At 43.1% G+C, this 23053-nt stretch overlaps 1 protein-coding gene across 9 annotated transcripts in view; it reads left to right on the top strand.

The window, feature by feature from the left end:
• Nucleotides 1-23053, top strand: part of PHLDB2 (pleckstrin homology like domain family B member 2) — a 234285-nt gene that overhangs the window by 107921 nt on the left and 103311 nt on the right. For 7 of the 9 annotated variants that reach the window (XM_065913484.1, XM_065913483.1, XM_065913486.1 and 4 more), the window contains one exon: nucleotides 6192-6308. In XM_065913484.1, coding sequence (XP_065769556.1) covers nucleotides 6242-6308 — 67 coding nt within the window. In that variant the 5' untranslated portion in view covers nucleotides 6192-6241. Of the gene's footprint in view, nucleotides 1-6191; nucleotides 6309-16185; nucleotides 16513-16706; nucleotides 16855-23053 lie in introns of those variants that run through there. The other 2 variants (XM_065913488.1, XM_065913487.1) reach the window with 2 other exon arrangements.

Genomic DNA, 23053 nt, shown 5'->3' with positions numbered 1-23053 from the left:
ATTCCGCCACCAAAGAGATAACTAGAAAATAGAACAGCAGCATTCATAAACACTTGCATTAAGTCAGCTTTAAGAAGCATGGACCTCAGGTACTCAAGGAAATCTAGAATTTGCTTTAAAAAAAAGAAAAAAAGAAAGCTATTTGGGCTAAAGGAATAAGAAACAGCCAATAATATATCTAAGTTACCCAGAAAGTATAATGAAGACAAGGATTCATCAAGCAAGCATAACATGGCAGTTACCTGTACACGTGTTCAGCTTTCAAAAACCTTCAGATAGTCATCAGTCAAAATGGATGAAAGTTAATGATTTGGTTACCATAAAAATATAACTAGACAAAAGTAGTTGCAAGCTCTACATACAAAGAAATTCAAACTAACTCCCTGCGGAATTAGTGGTAATCTAATAGAATTCCAAGAATTCTCAACAGAACTTTGAGGTGGTTAGATTAGATATTTTCTTAACTCGGAGTTCATATCTAACACAGTAGGGGTAGTTGTGTTTACTGTATGCCTGTTTAAAATTTAACCTAGGAACCGGCTTCCTAACTGTGATTTACTTGAAGATAAAAACAGACCTGAGAATATGCTGATCTCAGAGACGTAGTGCTCAGTCTAATTTAAGAGAGATTGTCTGAGACCATTTGGAAAAAAGGTTTTTTCTTGTGAACATGCTAACTGGTAAGAATTCAGCAAAGAGTAAATGGTTTAATAGATTTCTATTTTTACAGTCTGCTTTAAAACTTTTATAGTAGTAAAAATAAAAGGTATCTCTTTACCCACTCAAGCAATTATTCATTTTATATGTCTGGTAGGATGGCATTTGTTTGTGATATTTCTCTGTCTTTTCCACCACCCCTGGTGCAGAGGGGTGGGGGTGAGAATTAATTAGTCTGTGAGAGGCCACCCGCGCTGCACTCTTCCAGACCAAGAACAGACTAAAGAGATATGACCACTACATACAACACAGGATCCTTAATTAGAGCGATAAAGAATATTATTGTGACAATTGATTATACTTGAATGGAGTCTGTGAGTTCAGCGTCCATAAGGGTCAATGATATTGTCCTGATTTTGATCCTTATGTTGTGGTTATCTGGAGAATGTCTGATTCAGGAGAGAAGGATACCACATTCAAAACTTATCCCCAAATGGTTCCAGAAAGAATGTTTTTGTACTATTCTTAGAGTTTTTCTACAATTATTCTGAAATTATTTCTGAAACTATCTCGGAATTTTTTTTTAATTGACATTTTCTTTAGCGTTTAAAAAAAGAGTACATTCATTTTATTGTTTGTGTTAGCTTATCATTGATGTTCTCAGGTTCTCTAGGTAAACTACCAAATTACCTGAAAATAGTTTTACTTTTCCAATTCCTGTATTTCTTACTGTTTTCTCTCTTTAAATTTTACTGGCTAATTTCTCCAGGACTATGTTCAACAGTAATAGATATAGTGGGTGCTCCTGACTCATTTCTAATCTTATTAGAAATGCCCCTAATATTACCACATTAAGCACAATTCTGGCTTTAGGAAATATGCTTCATTTCCTATTTTCTTGAGTGTTTTTATCAGGAAATACCTTTTGAAAACTTTTCTTCTTCGTCTTAAAAGTAATCATGTGACTATTACTTTTACATGTTCATAATAATAGATTTCCTGATACTGAGTCATTCTTGCATTCCAGAAATGAATCCCACTTGGCCATGGTACATAATCTTAAGTGTTTTTAAATGTTTAATCTAGTATTTTTACATTGATAAAGCATCAATATCAGTTCAGTTGCTCAGCTGTGTCTGACTCTTTACAACCCCATGGACTGCAGCACGCCAGGCTTCCCTGCCCATCACCAACTCCCTGAGCTTGCTCAAATTCATGTCCATTGAGTCGGTGATGCCATCCAACCATCTCATCCTCTGTCTGATAAAGCAGGATTGCTTGTAAATATATTTTGATGTTAGAATCATGTTCCTCTATGCAGTTTTTAGAACAAACCTACATGAAATGAGGCTTGATGATAACAGAAAGGATGTGGAAGGTGGTGTCATAGAGAGACGGAGGGACCTGGCACTAGAGTCACACAGACCCCTGGGAGGTTTCTGGTCGCTTCCCTCACTGACTGAGTGACCTTGGAGAAATGATTCCTGCCCTTCTACCTTCTATTTCCTCATCTGTCCATTAGGAGGACCTCCCACAGTGGGTTGTGTGAGGCGTTAACGACGTCTGTGAAGGCTCGGGTACAAACATGTAGATACAGAGAACAGAGTAATGGTCACCAGAGGGAAGGGGGTCAACTCTACGACGACCGATGGAAGCTAGACTTTTGGTGGTGAGCAAGCTGCAGTGTACACAGAAGTCGGAATATAATGCGGTACACATGAAACTTACATAATGTTATAAGCCAATGTTATTTCAGTGAAAAAGAGAAAGACTAGTATGATGTCTGCCACATAAACATTGGGATATTTTATTTTACTGGAGAAGGAAATGGCAACCCACTCCAGTATTCTTGCCTGGAGAACTCCATGGGCAGAGCAACCTGGCGGGCTGCAGTCCATAGGGCCGCAAGAGTCAGACGCAGCTGAGTGGCTTTCTCACACACACACACACACACACACACACACGTTTTATGGCAAAATGTCTTCTGCTGCTTCTCATATATATATGTACTTATACATATGGAAGGAGTGTAGGGAACATGTAAGCAGGCATCACGGTTTCCCCAGGAGGCACTTTTAAATGGTCTGTTTAAATGGTCCCCAGGATTCTGCTATGATTACTGAGCCCAGAGCCTGGGTTCTGCCTTTATATTCTGTCTCTCCTTTTACAGCCATGCCATTCCAGACTAGAGGTTTGAATGTAAAGGGACTGTGAAAAGAATGGAAAAGGAAGATAAAGATTTGTTGAACCCTTACTGCTTGCTAGGTCGATCTGCAGCTAATTGGTTAGGAAAACTGGCGAGTAGCATTAAAATCTCAATACCTGAGGGAACCAGCTTGAAGCGGGTGGGTGTGGTCATTCTCTCTCTGAGTTGAGATTCGCCTCTGTTCTTCTCAGCCGTAACCTCTCCAAGCGGAAGAGAAAGGGGAGATGTGTTAGCTCTACACTTTCAGTCAGTGAGCTGACTCTTTGGAAAGACCCTGAGGCTGGGAGGGACTGGGGGCAGGAGGAGAAGGGGACGACGGAGGATGAGACGGCTGGGTGGCGTCACCGACTCGATGGGCTTGGGTTTGGGTGGACTCCGGGAGTTGGTGACGGACAGGGAGGCCTGGCGTGCTGCGGTTCATGGGGTCGGAAACAGTCGGCCACGACTGAGCGACTGGACTGAGTGACGGACTGACTGACTGACTGACTGACTGACGGACTGACTGAACTTGGGGAAATCACTCCACACAGGGAGGCCAGCGCCCGTGCTTCTCGGGCCGCTGAGTGTGGAGGAGGAAAGGAGAGTCTGTCTCTCTATTAACGTCGCAGAGACGACAGCGGACACAAAATGTGGGAGTGCGGGGGGACAGCTCGGCCTGAAGACGTTGGCGTGTAGCTGGACCCACGAGCTGAGGCTGAGTGGGGAAGCGGAGCGGGCTCACAGCGCGGCGCGGGCGCGGCCCGGCCGCCATCTTGCCTCGCCTCTGGCCGCTGGCCTCCGCGTGTCCTCCGGGCGTTGGCGGCACCGCCTGTGGCGTGAGGGGCGAGGGCCTGATACACATGCGCTTGTGGGGGAAAGTGAAGGAGACGATGCCGGAAAGTCACCAGGCACAGGGCCCGGCATGGGAACCCTCCGGATGATGGCTGTTCTTATTATTCGGTCTTCTGCGGTGTTCCTCATCTTGCCTCTGTCAATAATCCTCTCCTCAGATCTCGTTTCTTTTCTATTTAGAAAGCTTACTGAGATAGAATCCCCATAACCATACAATTCATCCATTAAGTTGTAGAATTCGGTATTTTTAATCTATTTTAGAACATTTTGGTCAATCCCCAAAAGAACCCCCCCCTCCCCCCCGGCCACTAGCAATTACTCCTGGCCCCTCCGGCACTCCTCGCAGTCAGCTCTAGGCAGCCGCCCGTCTGCTCTGCCTCTCTACAGACGGGCATGCTCTGGACATTTCCCATAAATGGAACCACACCATGTGTGACGCCTAGTGACGGCCTTTTTCACTGAGTAAGGGGCACACGCGTCTCATCCGTGTTGGAGCGCGGCGGTACTTCATCCCCTTATGCCGTACCGCGGGCTCAGTCGGGTCTGACTCTCTGTGACCTCACGGACCGAAGCCCTGCCCGTGGGATTTTCCAGGCAAGCACACTGGAGTGGATTGCCATTTCCTTCTCCATCATTCCTTTATAGGCCCAAATAATATTGCTTTGTACGGATAAACCACAGTTGTATTCATCCATTCACTAGTTGAAGGACATCTGGCTGTTTCTACTTTTTGCCTATTATGAACAGTGATGATACAAATATTTGAAGGACATCTGAGCTGTTTCTACCTTTTGGCTACTATGAACAGTGATGATAGGAACATCTGTATTCAAGTTATGTGTGAACATGCTTTCGTTTCTTGTGGGCATATGCCCACGAGTGGCATTGCTGGCTCTTGCTGCAGCTCTGCTTTTAACCTTTTGAAGAACTGAGGGGCTGTTTTCCATACCCATACCCACAGGCTCCTTTCCAACATGTGTTAGTATCTGTCTTTCTCATTATAGTCATCCCAGTGGGTGTGAAGTGCTATCAAATGGCGGGATTGATGCGCTTTTCCCTAATAATTAATAACATTCAACATCTTCTCATATGTTTATTGGTCATGTGTTTATCTTCTTTGGAGAGATATCTATTCAGATCCTATGACCATGTTGAATTTTAAGGTTTTTTTTTTTAATATATATGTTCTAGATACAAGTCCCTTGTTAGATATATGATTTGTATACATTTTCTCCCATTCTGTGGTTTGTCTTCTTTCTTGGTATTATTTGTAGCCCAAAAGTTGTTCAAGCATCTCTTTAATGTAACTTATGGAACTCTGTATTTCAGCATTTAACTCCTACAAAATTATTCCAGTTGGTAGACTCTCAGTGGAAGAGTTAGCACAGTACTTCATTGACAAGAGTGAGACCCTCCATACCTAAAAATCCCATCCTCTTAACTCTTTCTGCCACATAGCTTGTGAACTACATGGGTATCTATCCTCATCATGTTTCCTTTATCCATTCTCTTGAAATGAAGAATATATCTCTTTGTCAAGGCCAACCCTCCAACTGTAAGATGATCTCATCTCCCTTCTCTTTTTCCAGGAACTTGCTCCATCATTTAATCTCCTACCTCCTAGATCTTTACCATTTCCCTGTCTGTTTTCCCTCAGCCTATGAACCAGCTTAGCTTTCTTTCTCCCATTTTAAGGAAAAGCAAAATTTCTTAAGATCTGCATCATCTAAATAAACATCTCCAGCCATGGCCATTATCTCTACCCTGTACTTCACTTGAATGATCTACAGATATACCCCAATTCAACATGTCCAAAACTGAATTTCCTTTCTCACTCCTTACCTTAAAGTTATTGTGAAAATCAAGCGAGAAATATTTGGCATCTTAAGTACAAAACAAATGGGAGCTCTAACACGATGGGGGGACCACTCCATCTCCTGAGGCAACACTGAGTTGCAGAGAAAACTGGATATAATGACAACTGTGGGAACCCTGTCTTAAACTCAGGGGTCTGTGGGGAGCTCTTAAGAACAAAGGCATTGGTTTCCTTTTCTATAATATGAGACTTTGTGGAAATTAAAAGATATAATAAAGACAAAGTAACTAACAGGATGATGTCTGATAAATAATAAGCATGGGATGAGAAATAGAAAATAAGCAATAGTAAATGGCAAGTAGAAACTATGCTGAAAAACTGCTGTGTCTCTTGGTCTAAATATTGCACACCACTTGTTCACCAGCATCCTTTTTTTTTAAAATCTGTCATTCTAGCCACATGTATGCTTCTGTTGGTGTTGGTTAGTGGTGATGGTGTTTAGGTTTTGTCATTCTGAAGGACAGTCAGCAGAGTGAATACAGGATGATCCAGGATGTCTGCTTTTCAATTTCAACAGTTGTTAGTGTTCCCCAGATGTCAGCGCTGCTGACCTTCAGTTTTCAGAGGTCGCCTCAGCTTCCAGCTTCTTGCTCATGGTACCTTTCTTTTCTTGCTGCGCAGAGGCTGGCGCTGACCCTAGTTTATCGTTGGAGACTCAGCAGAAGATCCTGATGGAGGAGGATAATATCCAGAGAGAGGACACCAAGGAAGAGGGAGCTGGTGACAGACAGCCTGTGGGTGAGAGCTCTTTTGATGTGTATTTCATCCTCAGGGGCTTTCAGTAAATATTTATGGGTACCTACTCTCTCTCATGGGCTTCTCTAGTGGCTCTGCTGGGAACAACCTGGCTTTTCCCAGCATAAACCCAGGAGTCCAGCAAATACCAGGAAGATAGCCTGAGGCTATAGACCCTACCCTGGAACTCTGGTTATGTGCTTGCTTACTTCACTGAAGACATGCTGAGGTTTTGTTTGGAACAGATGCTGAGTGACAGGCAGGCCAAAGCATCTGGTGTGGAGAGGTCATTTCCAATGACTCATCAGTCATTCAAAAATCAAAACACAAGCAGAAAGGGGTGGGATGGGATGTAGAGAGAAAGACATGAAGTTTTAAGTATTCCAGAAGAGAGGCTGATCCTGCTGTCCCCTTCTGAGGGGCGATGAGGCTCCAACTCAGCTACTCTGACTCACAGGGCACGTGTTGCTGGTTGGAATCTCTGTAATGCATTTCCTGGCATTCAACAAAATAAGTAGGTTCATAAAATGTGTATTTTCCTCGTTATTTTTTTATCATGTGTCAGATGACCAAGTCACCAGGGGACAGGGGAGGGGTGCTCAGTATGTGCTAGGGACCTGTTTAGTTGGCCTCAGCAGGACTAAATGGCCATCCCTGCACTGCAAAGTTCTCCTCTGTTAAGGGAGGAGGATTTCAAGCTAGATTTAATTTTTCATTTACTTATTGTGCTGTGTTCTAAAAACAGGAGTTAAACTAGAAAGCTTCCAGGATAGTGAAGGTTCTCCAGAGAAACAGAAGCGACACAGGGAGAGAGAGCAGGAGAGAGAGAGAAGCAGAGAGAAAAGAGAGAGATTGTTAAGACTTGTCTCACACGGCCGGGGCTGGCAGGGTTGAAACCCTCAGGCTAGGCCTGACGGCTGGAAATTCAGACGACAGCGGATGTTGTAGTCTGGAGTCCGGGTTCTGGTGGACAGGCTGGAACCTGACACAGTGTTTCTACGTTACGATCTTGAGAATTCCTCCTTCTCGAGAATTATCTTTGGGAACCCTCTGTCTAGATGCTCTTAAGGTCTCAAGGCATCACTGACACGATGGACATGAGTTTGAGTAGGCCCTGGGAGTTGGTGATGGACAGGGAAGCCTGGCGTACTGAAGTCCATGGGGTCACAAAGAGTCGGACACGACTGAGTGACTAAACTGAACTGAAGGTCTCAACTATTGGTTGAGGCCCAGTCATGTTGTGAAGGGTAATTTGCTTCACTCTGCTGACTTAAATGCCAGTCATACCTAAAAACACCTTCACAGTGACATCTAATCTGATGTTTGACCAAACATAGGGCACCATAGCCTGGCTGTATAAAATTATCCGTCACAGTCCTCTTACTTGAGGGAGTTTTTATGTCTTGAATAGAGATAGACAATGAAACAGAAAACCTGTAATCCAATAACATGAAGTACCTTAGCCCCCAACCAAGACCGGGGATGGAGTCGGGAAAAGCTTTCTGGAACTCATGATTCCTGCACTGATTTTTGCTGGTTATGAGGAAAGAGGTAAACAAATATGACACGTGATTAACTGCAAGTCTTTTATTATGCTTAAAACATCCCCTCCTTGCAGAGAGAGGGCAGAGGAAACAGTGAGGTACTATGTAGGAAAATAACCTGAACCAACCAAATGACTTACTTTTTTTAAATTCGAAAGCAGCGATTCTGGATTTATTTTATCTGCACATCTTGGAGGAGTCTGTGAAGAATTCTTAAGCATTGAAGTGATGAAATTAGATTTTCAGTATTCAAGACCATTTATGTATTTATTAAACAAATAATTTATGGTGTATGGGGGAGGCATTGGGTGTATAATGATGAACAATGTAGAAGGTCCCTGACTTCACAAAGCTTAGAATTATAGGGGTGGGGGAGGTGAGGAGATGGGGGGCAAAAAGACACATAAAGTAAGTACCAATTCTGATCAGTGCCATTGAGAGCAGAGGCTTGATTTAGAAGCTTATCATTCCAACTACCTCTGTCTACTTATCATGCCTACTCCTGTCATCCTCGCCATCACATCCCTGTCATAAGGGCAAGCTTCGTGTAATGAGCAATCCCTCAGCAGCTGCCCTTACGTCATCCCCTCCTTCCTTGTCCTGAAGGTGGGGACAGTTCAAATGGAAAACAAGGGACCGATATTTCCAGTAGGATCAAAGCATTCAACTATTTACAAGTCACAGGGAATTTAACATGGATGCTAATAACCAACGAGAGAGAAAACTTTCCTTTGGGCACTAATTACCAGTGAATTATTCATTAGAAGTAACGTTGCCCTCCACCCACACAGAACCTTCAAAATTTGTAAAGAATTTCCCACCTGGACTGTCACTTTGATTAACTCGGGAGCCAGATAGGCTGAGGGCCAAAACTAGCTTGCGAGACAGGAAACCATTAAACCACATCAGGGCTTGTTTTGACAACAATGTCTACCAATATCCAACAGACTAGAAGAAGGAAGATCTCGGAGGTGATTGCCCTCCACTGGCACTCACTTGCTGGGGTCCTCAGACCTTATCAGGGCTTCTTGGAGAGGAAGCAGAGTGAGAGCCACAGAAAGTCCTGCAAGCAGGTGTGGGAGAAAGGGAAGGAAACGCACTCTTCAGCCATATCCACATTTGCCTTCTTGACTAGCCAGTCCATTTCAGGACCTGTAACTTTTCTCTTGTGAGTTCTTGGGTTGATAAACCTTTTATAAGGCTAACTTTTAATATTAACATTGAAGGCGTAGTGTCTCTATCTCCCTATGTTAAAGTTCCAGAGATTCTTACTTATGTCAATCTTATAAACACAATACTTATACCATGGAGATCCACCTCTTGAGATGAAAGATAAGAGAAGGAAGTTCTGAATAGAATTTCATTTTGTTCCCATCTTGAGGAATCTGTAAATGAATTTTTATCATCTTGTTTAGGCATATTTGTAACTCAGAGACGTGCCTTGTTCTTGTGAAGAGCAAGAAATTCAAATGAGTCTAAACGAATTGTACCAGTCATATGCATCACTGTCTATATCTCAGAGATAAATGCTTCAAACAACCATTTAGAATTTTTTGAGTACTCATTCTAAATCTCTAGTCAGAGATGAGTGGTATATAATAATGTTTTATGAGCTCTCTTAACAACTCCCCTGGGAGGAATTACCCCCATAATGTGAAACATCTTAAAAGGTCAGGCAAGTAGTCCTAAGCTCCTGGTGACACAACTGGTTTTGGAATATTAAGACACTGAATTTCCAGTTCAATCCTTGACCACAACAGCCAAAAGTTACCTGTTTCACATTTACTTCTGTGAGAACTCAGGATCTCTAACTATGGAGTCATCCTAAGATTTAAAACATGGATGGCATTCAGGAGAGGGCAGGGCAATTCAGGATCTTTACTGGGCCCTTAGTAAATATTCAATTGAGCAACCTTTTCTTGGATTGATAACCTTGTTTGACATGTTAGAACACAGAGCCTGGACCAGTTTATTGGTCTTTAAATTCTGTGGCTGGAGCTCGTCTTTCTCTTTCGTCCTACTGCTATATAATCACTTACTACAGAGCTGCGGGCTCTTCCTGTATTTATCAGGCAAGGAGGAGCCAGTATAGGTGTAGGAGAAAGGAAATAACATAATTAAAATGGTATTAGACATAAAATCTAAAATTCAAGGTCCCTTCTCTTCCCTTTCCTCAAACCTCTCTCCAGACCCCCAGATCTTATCTCCCAAGCGTCCTGCCAGGCACTGTGGGTTCAGGCAAGCTGCACTACTCACCGCTTCACTAACCTGCCTGGCTTTACTGCGCAGCAGCTGTGAGCCTGCTGTCTCCTCTGCCGGAAGACTGTCCTTTCAGTACGAAGGCCACACATGTTGTCTTCCCTGACAGACTCCTTCTCTGAACTCATTTGTATCATTTTCTCTAGATTTTTGTATTTCATGATCACATGGCAGTTATATGCCAGGCAGTAAATTCCTATGTATAGACACACAACAAATGTCTTATCTCCATTTCCCACCCATCTAGGCATATTGTGTGGAACAGAGTAGCGTGTATGCTAAGTCTCTTCAGTCATGTTTGACTTTTTGCGACCCTATGGATTGTAGACTGCCAAGCTCCTCTGTCTATGGGAGTCTCCAGACAAGAATACTGGAGTGGGTTGACATGCCCTTCTCTTGGGGATCTTCCTGACCAAGGGATTGAACCTGCGTCCCTTGTCTCCTACATCTGCAGGCGGGTTCTTTAGCACCGCCTGCGAAGTCCGGAACAGAGTAGACACTTGGTAAACTTTCCCTTGTGTTTAACAAACCTCATGTTCTGAATCTTGGTTCTGCTCTGAACTATCAGAAGTCTCTAGTGCAATGAAGTCTTTATATATCTGGCACATCAAACACTTATTCCAGAGAAATATGACTCCAAAATAAATAAATATAGGAGATGGTGAGGGACAGAGAGGCCTGGCATGCTGCAGTCCATGGGATCATAAAGAGTTGGAGACGACTGGATGACTGAACAACAGCAACAATATTAAATACATTATATTACATTACATTATATTATTATGGGGGAATTTTAATTCAAAGTATGAGATAGTTGGAGGGTTGATAAAGTTCAGATGAAAGAAAAATTAGAGAGGAGAAACAGAGAAAAGAAAACAACTTCCCAGCGTCCCAGCAATATCAAGGATTACCACTGATGCAGCACTGTTTTTTTTTCTGTGATGAACAGATAACCTACAAAGAAAACTCTTTGTTTTATGTCTGCCATGCAGAAAAAGGAAACCAATTCAAGTTCCTCAAATGATTAGAAAAGTAAACCAGATAAACACAGCTAGGGTAGAGTAATCTAAAGGGGACACAGACCCACACAGGCCCGGCATTCTTTTCCTGTCTGATTCCAAAGCAAACTGACAAAAAAATTGAGGACAGGACATAAAGAAACATTTTTATGCAGAAATTAATCAGATGCTTCAAATGTATTTAAATAATTATAATTAGAGAGTCAATCTTATAATAGTTTGAACATAAAGCAGCACATGGAGGTACATTTTCACTTTAACTTTGGTTTATTTTCTGCTGTTAATTTGAAGAGTTGATGTATTATTTATACTTAATATATTTGAATACCTATATATATTGGAGTGTAGAGTAAAATCAAAGTATCCAATAAGGTCACTGGAATACGAATACATTGAAAATATGAAAAAGAGTAGGAGGCAAAAATCTTTGATACAATAACTTAACAATTTAATTTATAGTACTACAACCATATTACATTATGCATTATGATATGTGTGTGTGTGTGCTTAGTCATTAAGTCATGTCTGACTCTTTGTGACCCCATGGATTGTAGCCCTCCTGGCTCTTCTGCTCATGGAATTTTCCAGGCAAGAATACTGGAGCAGGTTGCCATTTCCTACTTCCCAACCCAGGGATTGAACCCTTGTCTCTTGGGTCTCCCGCATCAGCAGGCAGATTTTTCACCACTGAGCCACCTGGAAAGTCTATTCATTATAATATAATACATCAAACTGTACTACTAAATATTAAAAATTGTAATTTATAATAGTCCAATAATTTAATAGTAAATGTGACACTGCTTCTTACAACCAGGATACAAAGCAAAACACTGGTTGTATAGTTTTCCTTAACAATGATTGCAAATCTAATGTGAAAAAAGATGAAGATAACTTTTCTAAGAAATGAAAGTACATAGCTTTTTTGAGAGAAAATTTACCCTAGTACTAAATTCTAAAAGGAATTTATGAACTCAACTTCAATAAGACAGTACAGAATGATGGTTGATGTCACTGACCACAGAGAAGGGCAAGTGTGGTTGGAAACTACTCTTTTGATGATAACATTCTGCTAAGTGAAATAAACTAGACACAGAAAGAAAAAGACCTTCATGACCTCACGTAATGTGGAACCTAAAAATAAGGATTACATAGAAGCTGAATGTGGACAGGTGGTTACCAGGGGAAAAGAGATGAGGAAAATGGGGTGATGTTCATCAAAAGGTACAAAGTTGTTTAATGATAAATAAGTATAAAGATCTAATGTGACAGCATGATGATACCTCGTTAAATATAGGGCATTTGGTGAGAGCAGATTTACACTGTTCTCATTTACACACAAAAGTTAAATCAGCTATGTGAGAAGGTGTATTAATTAGCTTGACTATAGCAATCATTTCACTACATGTATGTCCATAAAACATGCCTGTTGTCCACCTTAAATATATACTATTTCCATTTAAAAAGAATAATAATAGCATAAACCACGTTTGAGTGAACTCTGTGTGCTTTCTCCTGTACGGGGAATGACAGCTACATTACCACATTAATTCATAAACATATGAATTGGGTGTTATCCATCCCATTTTTTCAGAAAAGAAACTTGTTTCTCAGTGAAGGTAAATAACACACTTGAATTATCTGATTGTCAAAGGGGCTGAGTCAGGGATTAAACCCAGATCTTCATGATTCTAAACTCAATGATCATTCCACTGCACTCCTCAAATAAAACCTTGATTCTTTACATAGGCATAATATTAAAGATAATTTCACTTCAAACAGTTGCTCCACTGGCCAAATCATGGCCAAGTTGGTAGCTTCAAAGATTTGTTGGGCTACTACTGCAGAAAAAGGAAAAGAAGTACAGATTTAGGACATGAGCTAATCAAGTCCAACCAGTCTACGCTAATTAAAACTAACTACAAATGAAATAATACATAAATAATTAATTATATCTCTGTGTGCCACACTTCACCTTTGAAAAGTACCATCAGATACTGTAACCACTACAGATCTTAGAGAAGGGAAAGGGAAGGAAGTGGTCCTGTTTACAACACAATATCCCTGGCGGACAATAGGGAATGGCAGACAAGGGGAGGTGTGTCTGGGTCTATGATTAAATAGGGGACTTTGTTTTAAAGAATCCAGGAAATGGAAAAAGTAGAAGGAAAGAGCTCATTTTTTTTTTTCTATTTTTAAAAATATCATCATAACTAAAAAATTCTGATAAGAACAATTATTACAATAATAATATGCTAAATTTTGAGTGCCTTCTATACATTGTAAGATGTTGGAGTTTGCATTTCACATTTTATTAACTCTTGTATCTTGCTGATATCTTCTGGCTGTATTGAGAGCTGCCTGCATGAGGGCAAAAGTAGAAAGAGGTCAAGGATAAAATCAAGATGTGATGGTAGATTAGGGTGCTAATAACAGTGAGGGGCGTGTGTGTGTGTGTGTGTGTGTGTGTGTGTGTGTGTGTGTGTGTGTTAGTTACTTAGTCATGGAGGTAGTAAGTAATTGAATTTTGGATTTATTTTGAAAGTAGAGATGATTTTTTTTCCCCGATGGACTGGATTCAAAATATGATAGAAATAGAAAAGTCAAGGATGACACCCAGGTTTTGGGTCTGATGTGAGGAAGACTTCAGTTGAGACAGAGTGGCTGGGGGACAGAGGAAAGAATTTCAGAGTCAAGAATGTTAGGTGGGAGAAGCCTAGTAGGCATCTAAGTGGGCAGTAACCTGGAGTTCAGGGGGGATGTTCAGGTTGGAAGTAAAATTTGGGAGTCATCACCACACAGGTGATCTATAGTGCCAGGAGACAAGATGAGATAACCCAGGGAGTGAGTGTAAATAGACCAGAGGTCCAAAGTCTGAATTCTGGGGACTCTGGACACTGGGAGAAGGGAGGGGACCAGAGAAAGGGAGACTGAGAAAGAACCAGCAGTGGAGTTAGGAGGGAAAAAAATGAAGAAGCTGTGGAAGTCCAAATAAAGTTTACAGGGGAAAAAAAGTGTGCAACTGTTAATTTCTGCTGATAGTTCCAATGAGATGAGACCTGAGAAAGCATCCAGTTTAAGAGTCTGATCTTTGTGCCAGTACCATACTGTCTTGATGACTGTGGCTATGTAGTATAGTCTGAAGTCAGGCAGGTTGATTCCTCCATCTCCATTCTTCTTTCTCAAGATTACTTTGGCTATTCGAGGTTTTTTGTATTTCCATACAAATTGTGAAATTATTTGTTCTAGTTCTGTGAAAAATACCGTTGGTAGCTTGATAGGGATTGCATTGAATCTATAGATTGCTTTGGGTAGTATAGCCATTTTGACAATATTGATTCTTCCAATCCCTGAACACGGTATATTTCTCCATCTGTTTATGTCCTTTTTGATTTCTTTCATTAGTGTTTTATAGTTTTCTATGTATAGGTCTTTTGTTTCTTTAGGTAGATATACTCCTAAGTATTTTATTCTTTTTGTTGCAATGGTGAATGGTATTGTTTCCTTAATTTCTCTTTCTGTTTTCTCATTGTTAGTGTATAGGAATGCAAGGGATTTCTGTGTGTTAATTTTATATCCTGCAACTTTACTATATTCTGATTGCTGTGGCCAAAACTTCCAAAACTATGTTGAATAGTAGTGGTGAGAGTGGGCACCCTTGTCTTGTTCCTGATTTTAGGGGAAATGCTTTCAATTTTTCATCATTGAGGGTAATGCTTGCTGTGGATTTGTCATATATAGCTTTTATTGTGTTGAGGTATGTTCCTTCTATTCCTGCTTTCTGGAGAGTTTTAATCATAAATGGGTGTTTGAAAGAGTTCTACTGGACATAGCAGAAGCAAAAGCCTGATTGGAATAAATGGGAAGAAAAAACTTGGAGGTGGCTTTTCTTTAGCTGTGTCTGAGAAGGGGGAAAAAAGGAGGGTAAGTGGCTGGAGGAGGAAGTGGATTCAAGAGTTTTTTTGTTTTTAAGATGGGAGCAAGAACATGCTTTTATAGGGATGGGATGATCCAATAGGGGGAAACTGCTGGGCCATTTAAGTGTCCTATTGATTTATGTTTCTGTGGGAGAAAGAGCCAGGGCAGGAAAAAATAATGCCTATAGAACACCAAGGAGCTCAGAGGTGAGCCTCTCTAAATTAGAAGTCAGACTTTACTTGCAAAAATGAAAAGTGCATTATAAATAAGTTATTTGTTGAGCGCCTGAGTGCCACCCATGGCGTCAGGAGCTTTGTATACATTATCCAGAAGCTCCTTAACCATCCTACAGTGTCAGTTATCATTGTTACTGTACTGTATATCAGTGTTCCCCAACCTCTCTGGCACCAGGGACCAATTTTAAAATTGTCTGAATTTTTCTCAAACAAAATTGTTTCATGGAAGACAATTTTTCCACAGATGGGGAGGGGAGAGGATGGTTTCCGGATGATTTAAGGGCATTACATTTATTGTGCACTTCATATTTCTATTATTATTACATCAGCTCCACCTCTGATCATCAGGCATTAGATCCGGGGTGTTAGGGGACCCCTGGTGTAGATGACATTCTTGCTAGGAGTTGAAACAACCTGCCCCACCAAAGCAATACTGACCAGAAATGAGTTTGCACTTTACTGTGCTCTTGCTTGCTATTGTGAGTTTCTCCAGGACTGATGACCTTTCTCATTGTAAGGCAGAGAATCACCCAGAACTTGCCAGAGGTTCACAGTCCCCCTTGGGGAGATGGACTAAGGACGCCCTAAGTCCAAGTGGTCACCTTTCGCGAACGCACCCTCCATTCATATCAGCATTGTTTTCATGGTTGCAGCAACTGAGAAAAACACGCTGGAAAATGTAGAAACTTTGGAGAGAAATAACCGAAAGGAAATCAGCACGTTAGTTTAAAATCCTCAGCTGAGACGGTGCCCCAACAGCTTTGCAGAACTGCTTTTCTGACGCATCAGGTACCTGCCCGCGGGCGAACAGTCGGGAGGAGGCGCGGTCACCTGGAGTTTCCCAGCAGAAACCTCCCCGCAGGGTGAGGAGATCTCAGCTGGAGGACGTGCACCCTCCCGCCCTTCTTCCAGTTCCTTAGGAAAGCCTGCCGCACAGTCTCCACCGCGGCTGTAAACGAGGCTCCCCGAAGCTGGCGCCCTCCGATGGGGCGACCAGCCAGACCCCTCCCGCAGCAGTAAAAGCCCCGACTGCCAATTGCCCGGCGCCTTCGCTCACTTCACTGCTCCGGGACCCTAGGTGCCCGCCGCGGCGCGCTCGAAGGGGCCCGGGGCGCGGGATCCAGCGGCGCGGAGCCCACCACCGCGGCCCGAGGGGGACCGCACCCAGCGGCTGGGTGTCCGCAGCGCGCCTCCTCTCGGTCGCCGCCGACACCCGGCCGCGCCGACCCGCCAGGTGAGGAGGGGCCGGCGGCCGGCGGGTTGGAGGCGGCCTCGCCGGCCGCTTGCCTCCCGGCGGGTCCCGGGGGGCACCGCCTCCCCCGCCGCCGAGTTGGTCGCCGCCCATTTGCGCGGCCGAGGGTTGGGGGCGGAGAGGAGGCCGCGGCCGCCCGGACCGGGAGGGGCCGCTGACTGCGCCCGGCCAGTCCAGAGGGGCCGGACCGCGGCGGCTGCGGCGGCTGGGGCGGCGGCGGCTGGGCCCGGGGGTCGGCGCCGGAGGGAGGGTGGGAGGGAGGCGCGGGCCACGCGCCGGCGGCGGGGCCGGCGGAGAGCGGCGGCTCGGAGGGAAGATGAGACGGTGAGTGGGCGCCGGGGACGCAGCTTCTTGCTTCTCTCTGCAAGCTGCGGGGACAAAGCCCAGGCTGGGCTGCGCAGCGCTGAACCCCAAGAGTGGGTGGACTTCGGCAGAGAGGATCCTCGGGAGGGAGTGGCGAGGAGGAAGAGCGGCTCACAGAACGATCGTAGGGAACGGGCGGGATCTGGGGGGACTCGAAGCAACTTTAGCAGAGACGTCTGGATCGCGATAGAGTTGCTTTGTCGCCGTGGGCGGAGGAAAGAGAAGGTCCGCTGCTGGATGGTGTGGTCGAGCAATTCAGAAAAGACCCCCTCCCCCAAATACCTAGCTAGCTGTCCTTCTGGTTCACTTTGTTTCACAGCTGGGGCTCGCGAGTTTAAACCGTCCAGAGGCTCTTAGTGCCTGTTTGGCCGTGGTTTGGTATGGTATGGCGGCCTCCGCACCCCTAGAGATAGCGCCTGGAAGTAGGGAATGCTTTGAACCCCTGTTTCACCCGCGCCCGGCACCGCCGAGGCGCAGCTGAAATGTTTGCTGGTGTACTGAATAACTTAGCTTCAACAGTCATCTCTTAACTAAAGCGCCGAGGACCTGGCTAACTCCCGCCACCGCCAGGAAATTAAAAGGCTGACAGGCTGTCCCTTTCAAGTTGGGGTTTCCTGTTTGAAAGCGCTTCGGAAGTCGAACCTGCTGCCCATCTACCTTTCCCATGTAAAAGCAGGAACTGCGCCCGCTGGCTTTTCTGTTGGTCCACGTCCCCGCGGCTGGGAGTCCTCTCGCTTGGCCCTGCAGTCTTCCCTAGAAGTCTTCCTTCTCCTGCTCTCAAGTTGCTCTCAAAAATTCTAGAATGCATGGCTAGTCACAGCCAGACGCAGCTGGGAGTGGAACTAAGAGAAGAGGCATAAAAATATGGCTTGCTTTTAGGGTGAATATATGTCAGTCACATTTCCCTGCATTATATGAATGTTTTAATTACAGATATTAATTTTCAAGTATTGGACTTGTAACTTTAAGCTTCGTAGTTTGGCCTAACAAGTCCTTGAGATTTGTCTCCAAGATTCTAACATCTGAATTCAGCTGGAAGAGGTCTAAATGAAGTTCACAGTTTCAGAGGGTTAGTTAAACTTTTGCCCCGGGAGCACTTGAATTCTTCATTCCTGGTAGGATAGCAACAGAGTAGTCTGATTTGGAATAAATAAATCTTTAGAGTTGCCCACTGTTTTAACAGAATGGCTATATCCCTGGTACCATTGCCCTCAATTCTGTAAATATTTGTTTGAATAAAGAGCTAAGGTTCTCTGAAAAGTAACAGTTGTGTCTATTCATGATTCCCTTTTCATTTCCTGGACTTAGGTTATTAAAAGATTTTTTAAAAATTGTTTTTGTCTTACATATATACTGTGGAAATTTAAACATACGTCCTTGAGACACTCTGTAAAGTCCCTGAAAGTTTGTAACTGGGATTCCTTTAAAAGTGAGGGGAGTAGAGATTTTGCTGGTTGCGCAGTGCATCCTTCACCTCCTGAGACCCGGAGTTTGCAAATCCCAGCCTCTTTCCCAAATGGAAAAATGAGATGTTTGGCTGGTAGTCGTCATTTCAGTCGGTTTGCGGCCTTCATCTGTTTCATGCTGCTGCCAGCTGCTGTCCTTTTGGGCTGAGGACTGGACTTAAGGGGTGGCCTCTTGGATCCCCATTTGAAGTGAGGGAGAAGAAGGCACTTGGGAAATTCATCTGAGAGCTGGCTACCTTACCTCCTTTCTTAAAGAACCCTGTACCAAAGCTGGGACTCTTTAACAAGCTCTTCAGAAATATTTTATTTACTGGCTTTCACACAAGAAAGGGAAGAAAAAGCTGAAGTGATTCAACCCACCACTCGATTTTGCTCTTTCCTCCAAACCCTATTTTGAGGTCTGTGCTGTATGCAAGGGTTGATTCTGGAGTGCAGTAGAAGAGTTACTGAGAAAAACATGAATGCTTTTAAACACTTTTAAAGAGCAGTTGTGGTTATGACTTTGCATGCTAATTCTCAACCCTTAGCAGGAAGGTGGTTGCTTCTATGAATAACTTGGAAAGACAGTGGTTTCGTGCATCTTCCAAGCGGAATACATGTGCTTTATAAATCTGGCTTTCTGTTAGGCCTTGATGCATGTACTGACTGTGTAAATGTCATCTGTTTGAAACACAAACAGCTTTCAAATGATGCGCTTTACTATAAAACCTGTTTATACAGCAGCAGCGGTTCTAAATGGAGGCGGTGGAGTCGGAGTGGTGTTTGCTCCCCAGGGGTTATTGACTGATGACTGGGGACATTTTTGGTTGTCTCAGCTGGGGGCAGGGGCAGCCCCAATGACCAACTTTGACTGGCCTCTAGTGGGTAGAGGCCTCAGATGCTGGGTAATATCCTGTAACGCCCAGGACACACAAAACAATAAATTATTGAGCCCCAAGCTCTTCATTAGGCTAGTACCTTGAGGGCATATGTTAACAAGGTTAGGGATCTTAATCTAATTTGGGTCTTCAAGAAACTGTGTTCTTGCTCAACCCAGAGAGACCTTTTTGTCTGCAGTAGATTCTTTTGACCTTGGCATTAGGAGTCTTAATATACCATAGATGTGAAGGAACTTGTGTTCAGTGAGTTTGAGCTGACTTAAAATTGCAGAATTTGGAAGTGTTACAGTGTCAGGGAGACTCAGCGGTCACTGGACTCAACTTTTTTGTTTTATAGACACAAAAACTGAGATGCCCCAAAATAGTGACTGATAAAGTCTCAAATGTGTTAGTGACAGAGGTTAGTTTTAGGTACAACCCAGGATTAGAGAGTTTAGAAACTGATATTCAGACAAATGAAAGTTTTTAAAAAACTGACAACCCTTTGTGAGAATTTAGAAGTACCATTCTCTATGAGGAAATACGCTGTTTGATGGGGGAAGGGTAGTGTTAGCCTTGGGGACTGTGGAGCATATGCTTGGGGGTGTCAGCCCCAAGATGGGCATGATTCTATTGTGCAACCTGTGACACTCCATGTCTGTGGCCTGCACCGTCCTCCCCATGGCCAAGTGGGCAACAGATGGTTCCACAACTCATAGCAGATGTTGCTTTTGAATCCAGGTACAAAGCAGAACATTTGAGGTTTTTTTTTCTCTCTCTGCCTTCTGGGTTAAGAGTAGAGGGCCTGAATGGATAGGCTTGTTTTGGACAGAAGGGATAATGAGAGAGGCTTCCTGAATACAGTGTTAAAAATGATACCTGATGCTTTAGGAAACAAGCATGCAGTTGTGGGGGAATCTCATAAGCTGATGAGTGGATATCTAAGATAAATGTGATGTTTGTGTAGGACTTAGGTTAGGAATCTGAAGACAGTTCAAGCATGGACTTCTCTGGGAATAGGGCAAAATAATAGTGAGGGTAAAAGGAATCTCAGAAATCCTCTTATTTGAATCCACTCACTTGGTTTGCTAGATCCTACACACCAGACCCCCTCTTTCGTTGTTCCCTTCTTACACTCCTGGTCTCTGCTATTCCTTCTGTTTACTTTATGGGGAAAAAATTGATAGCAACATAGAGTTTTTGCTCACTTCCTGGGAGAGTTTCAAAGGCATGGTCTTTGCGAATGGTTCTGCTTACAGACAGGAGTTATCTCAGTGAGCTTTTGGTGATCAGAAAAGCTGGGCACATATGGCAGCTCTTGCATTTACATGGCTATGATTACCCATTAGGCCTGTAATTATGGGTTTCAGTTCTGTGTGCTGAGTGGTCATGCCAGGGTAGTTCCACTCCTCAAATCTGGGAGGTTCTGGCAATATAGGAGAATTCTTTAGTTGCCTTTCCTGGAAGAGCTCTGAACCTCACTGTGGTAAGTTCTTATCATTTGAACAAGTAGCCAATGGGTGTCCCTAAAGGGCAAGTACATGGCAGTATATTTAGAAACGATTCAGAAGTGATGACTTTCTGAAGAGGTCTGCTCTGTGCGGGTGTTGCAGTGAAGGGGTATAGCGCCCTTTTCATCATCACTTTTCATCTCGTCATTCTTGTTACTTATCTTTCAGTTGATGGGACAGAAGATGAGTGTGTGTTTCTGTTTGTTTATAATTTCAACTGGAAATATTTATTGGCATTTGATTAATATGACTTCTTGTCTTTTGAAAGTGAGTAAAATCAAAAAGGGTAGCTCAGGTTTTCACACCCCTTCAAAATAAATATTTAAAATAAGTAAGGCAGATCTTTGAAATAAGTAAGGCAGAACTTGTCTCTGCCACCCAGAAATTCGAATTCTTCTACAAGTTAATTTGCACAGTTGTTTTCATGATATGTAGGAATGTTTCTTAGATGTTGATGAGAAGCTCTGTGCTGTATCTGCTTTAAAGGCAAGGTTGTTATCTATAGCAACTAATGGTCCACAGGAGAAACCCAAGTATAAAAATTGTTTTGCTGAGATTCAGTGGAAAGGCTAGGGACTGGAGAAGCTTTCCATACAAAGAAACAGGTAAATAAGACACGGAGCACCAGGCTAAGTTATGGGGAGACTTGCTGAGAGGTTTTTTTTTTAACAAAAGATAATTGTTTTGCTTAGTCAGTGGGTTGATTTATTAGAATATCTGTTTTTCCTTACTTTGCAAATTAAGAGGAAGGAAAAGTTAGTTCATTCCAATATTTAATATTGTTACTTCAAGCAGGGTCAGTTTTTTCTAAGGTTTGCTGCCAAATCTAGAGTTCAGTTGAAATCAGTGTTGATCATCTTAGAGTGTTGTGTTTGCAAGCAGCATATGATCAATCCAGATGGCGATATGCTTGTGGAATTATCATATGGAATGGGAGAAAAGCTAAAAGTTAAAAGATTTCTCCTAGATTTGTTTCTTGATCACTAAATTGCTTAAACAAAGGCAGGTAAAAGCAAAGGGAAGCCAACTTCTGCATTCTTTTCCCCAGCTCAGATATAGCCTGAGTTGTGCTCTGTAGCCAAGTGATGTTCAGAGAGGGCGTGGGGCGTGAGGTCTGGCTGCCACACTGCTTATGTCATTGCAGAAGTAGGTTTTCAAAAAACAGCTTAAGATTTAGTAAGGAAATTGCAAACCATGGGAATGTAGACAAAATATTTCTTATACATCATGCTGAATCAAATACCCATATTGCATTACTCTAACATAGCTCTGACCAGGCTTTTTTCGCACTATGTTATGCTGAAATAATTTACCATGCCCTTGGAAGGTCATGGGCAACAGCGCCAGCACAGTCTTCCCCCAGTTAGGTAGCTGCCACCTTATCACTGAAGCGTGTTTGTGTTCTGTGGTCATTTCCATTTCCTGCATTGTTAAATGCACTCCTGTGTTATTTAACCTGTGCCTGTGGGAGCCTAGAAAGTTGGAACAGAAAAACATCTCGTTCACCCTCACCGTTTTAAATATGGGGAAACCTCTGCTAAAAGAAGGTGAAGACAAGCCAAGGTGAAGACAGACCTGCTCTGGCTCTTTCTTCTGTCGGTTATTTTGGCAGAACCGGGACGAGGGATGAGTCTCCTGACTGGTGTTTCTGGCAGCCCATCCAGTATTCTTTGCTCTAGATTGGCCACTACAATAAAAAGACATCCTAATGTAACCGTTTCCTTGATTAAGTTTTTTGGGCAGATGTAAAAAACAGCATTGATTAAATTTAGTGTAGTCAGTTGTTGATTGACCTTTGCTAGTCAAGTCCTTTTTCCCTTTTCCTTCCATGGAAATAAATGGTTAAAAAGTAGGAAGTAGGAAGGGGAAATTCAGTGTCCGTACCAACCACTTTGCACACTCCACAGTTCAGTAATGAAAAGATGATTTCATTATTGTTTTGCTCACTTGATAGCATTTTTAAACCTGACCACTCAGGGTTTTAGGTAGAGGGGAGAACATCATGACCGTGGGTGATGTGGTCAGCTTGCGTCTCCTCCATCTCCCCTGAGCCCACTTGGCGGTGGTTTGGTCACTAATTGGTGCCTGACTTGCAGCCCCATAGACTGTAGTCCACCCGGCTTCTTTGTCCGTAGGATTTCCTGACTATTTCCAGGTCATAAATACTGGGTAAGGGAATGAGGAATCTAGGGCGTTTGGGTTTGGTGAATGTTGCTTTGAAAAAACAGATGCTGACTTTTAGAAGCATTTATTTTGATTGGTAGTCTGGACTGGGGACAGGATGGTGTAGAGATCAGAGTTTGATCCCACAGACTCTCAGCTTCCA

Source organism: Muntiacus reevesi, chromosome 21 (genome assembly GCF_963930625.1).
Source record: "Muntiacus reevesi chromosome 21, mMunRee1.1, whole genome shotgun sequence".
NCBI classification, from domain to species: domain Eukaryota; kingdom Metazoa; phylum Chordata; class Mammalia; order Artiodactyla; family Cervidae; genus Muntiacus; species Muntiacus reevesi.
The sequence above is the reverse complement of the archived record's forward strand: the minus strand, read 5'-3'. Positions and strand labels throughout refer to the sequence as shown.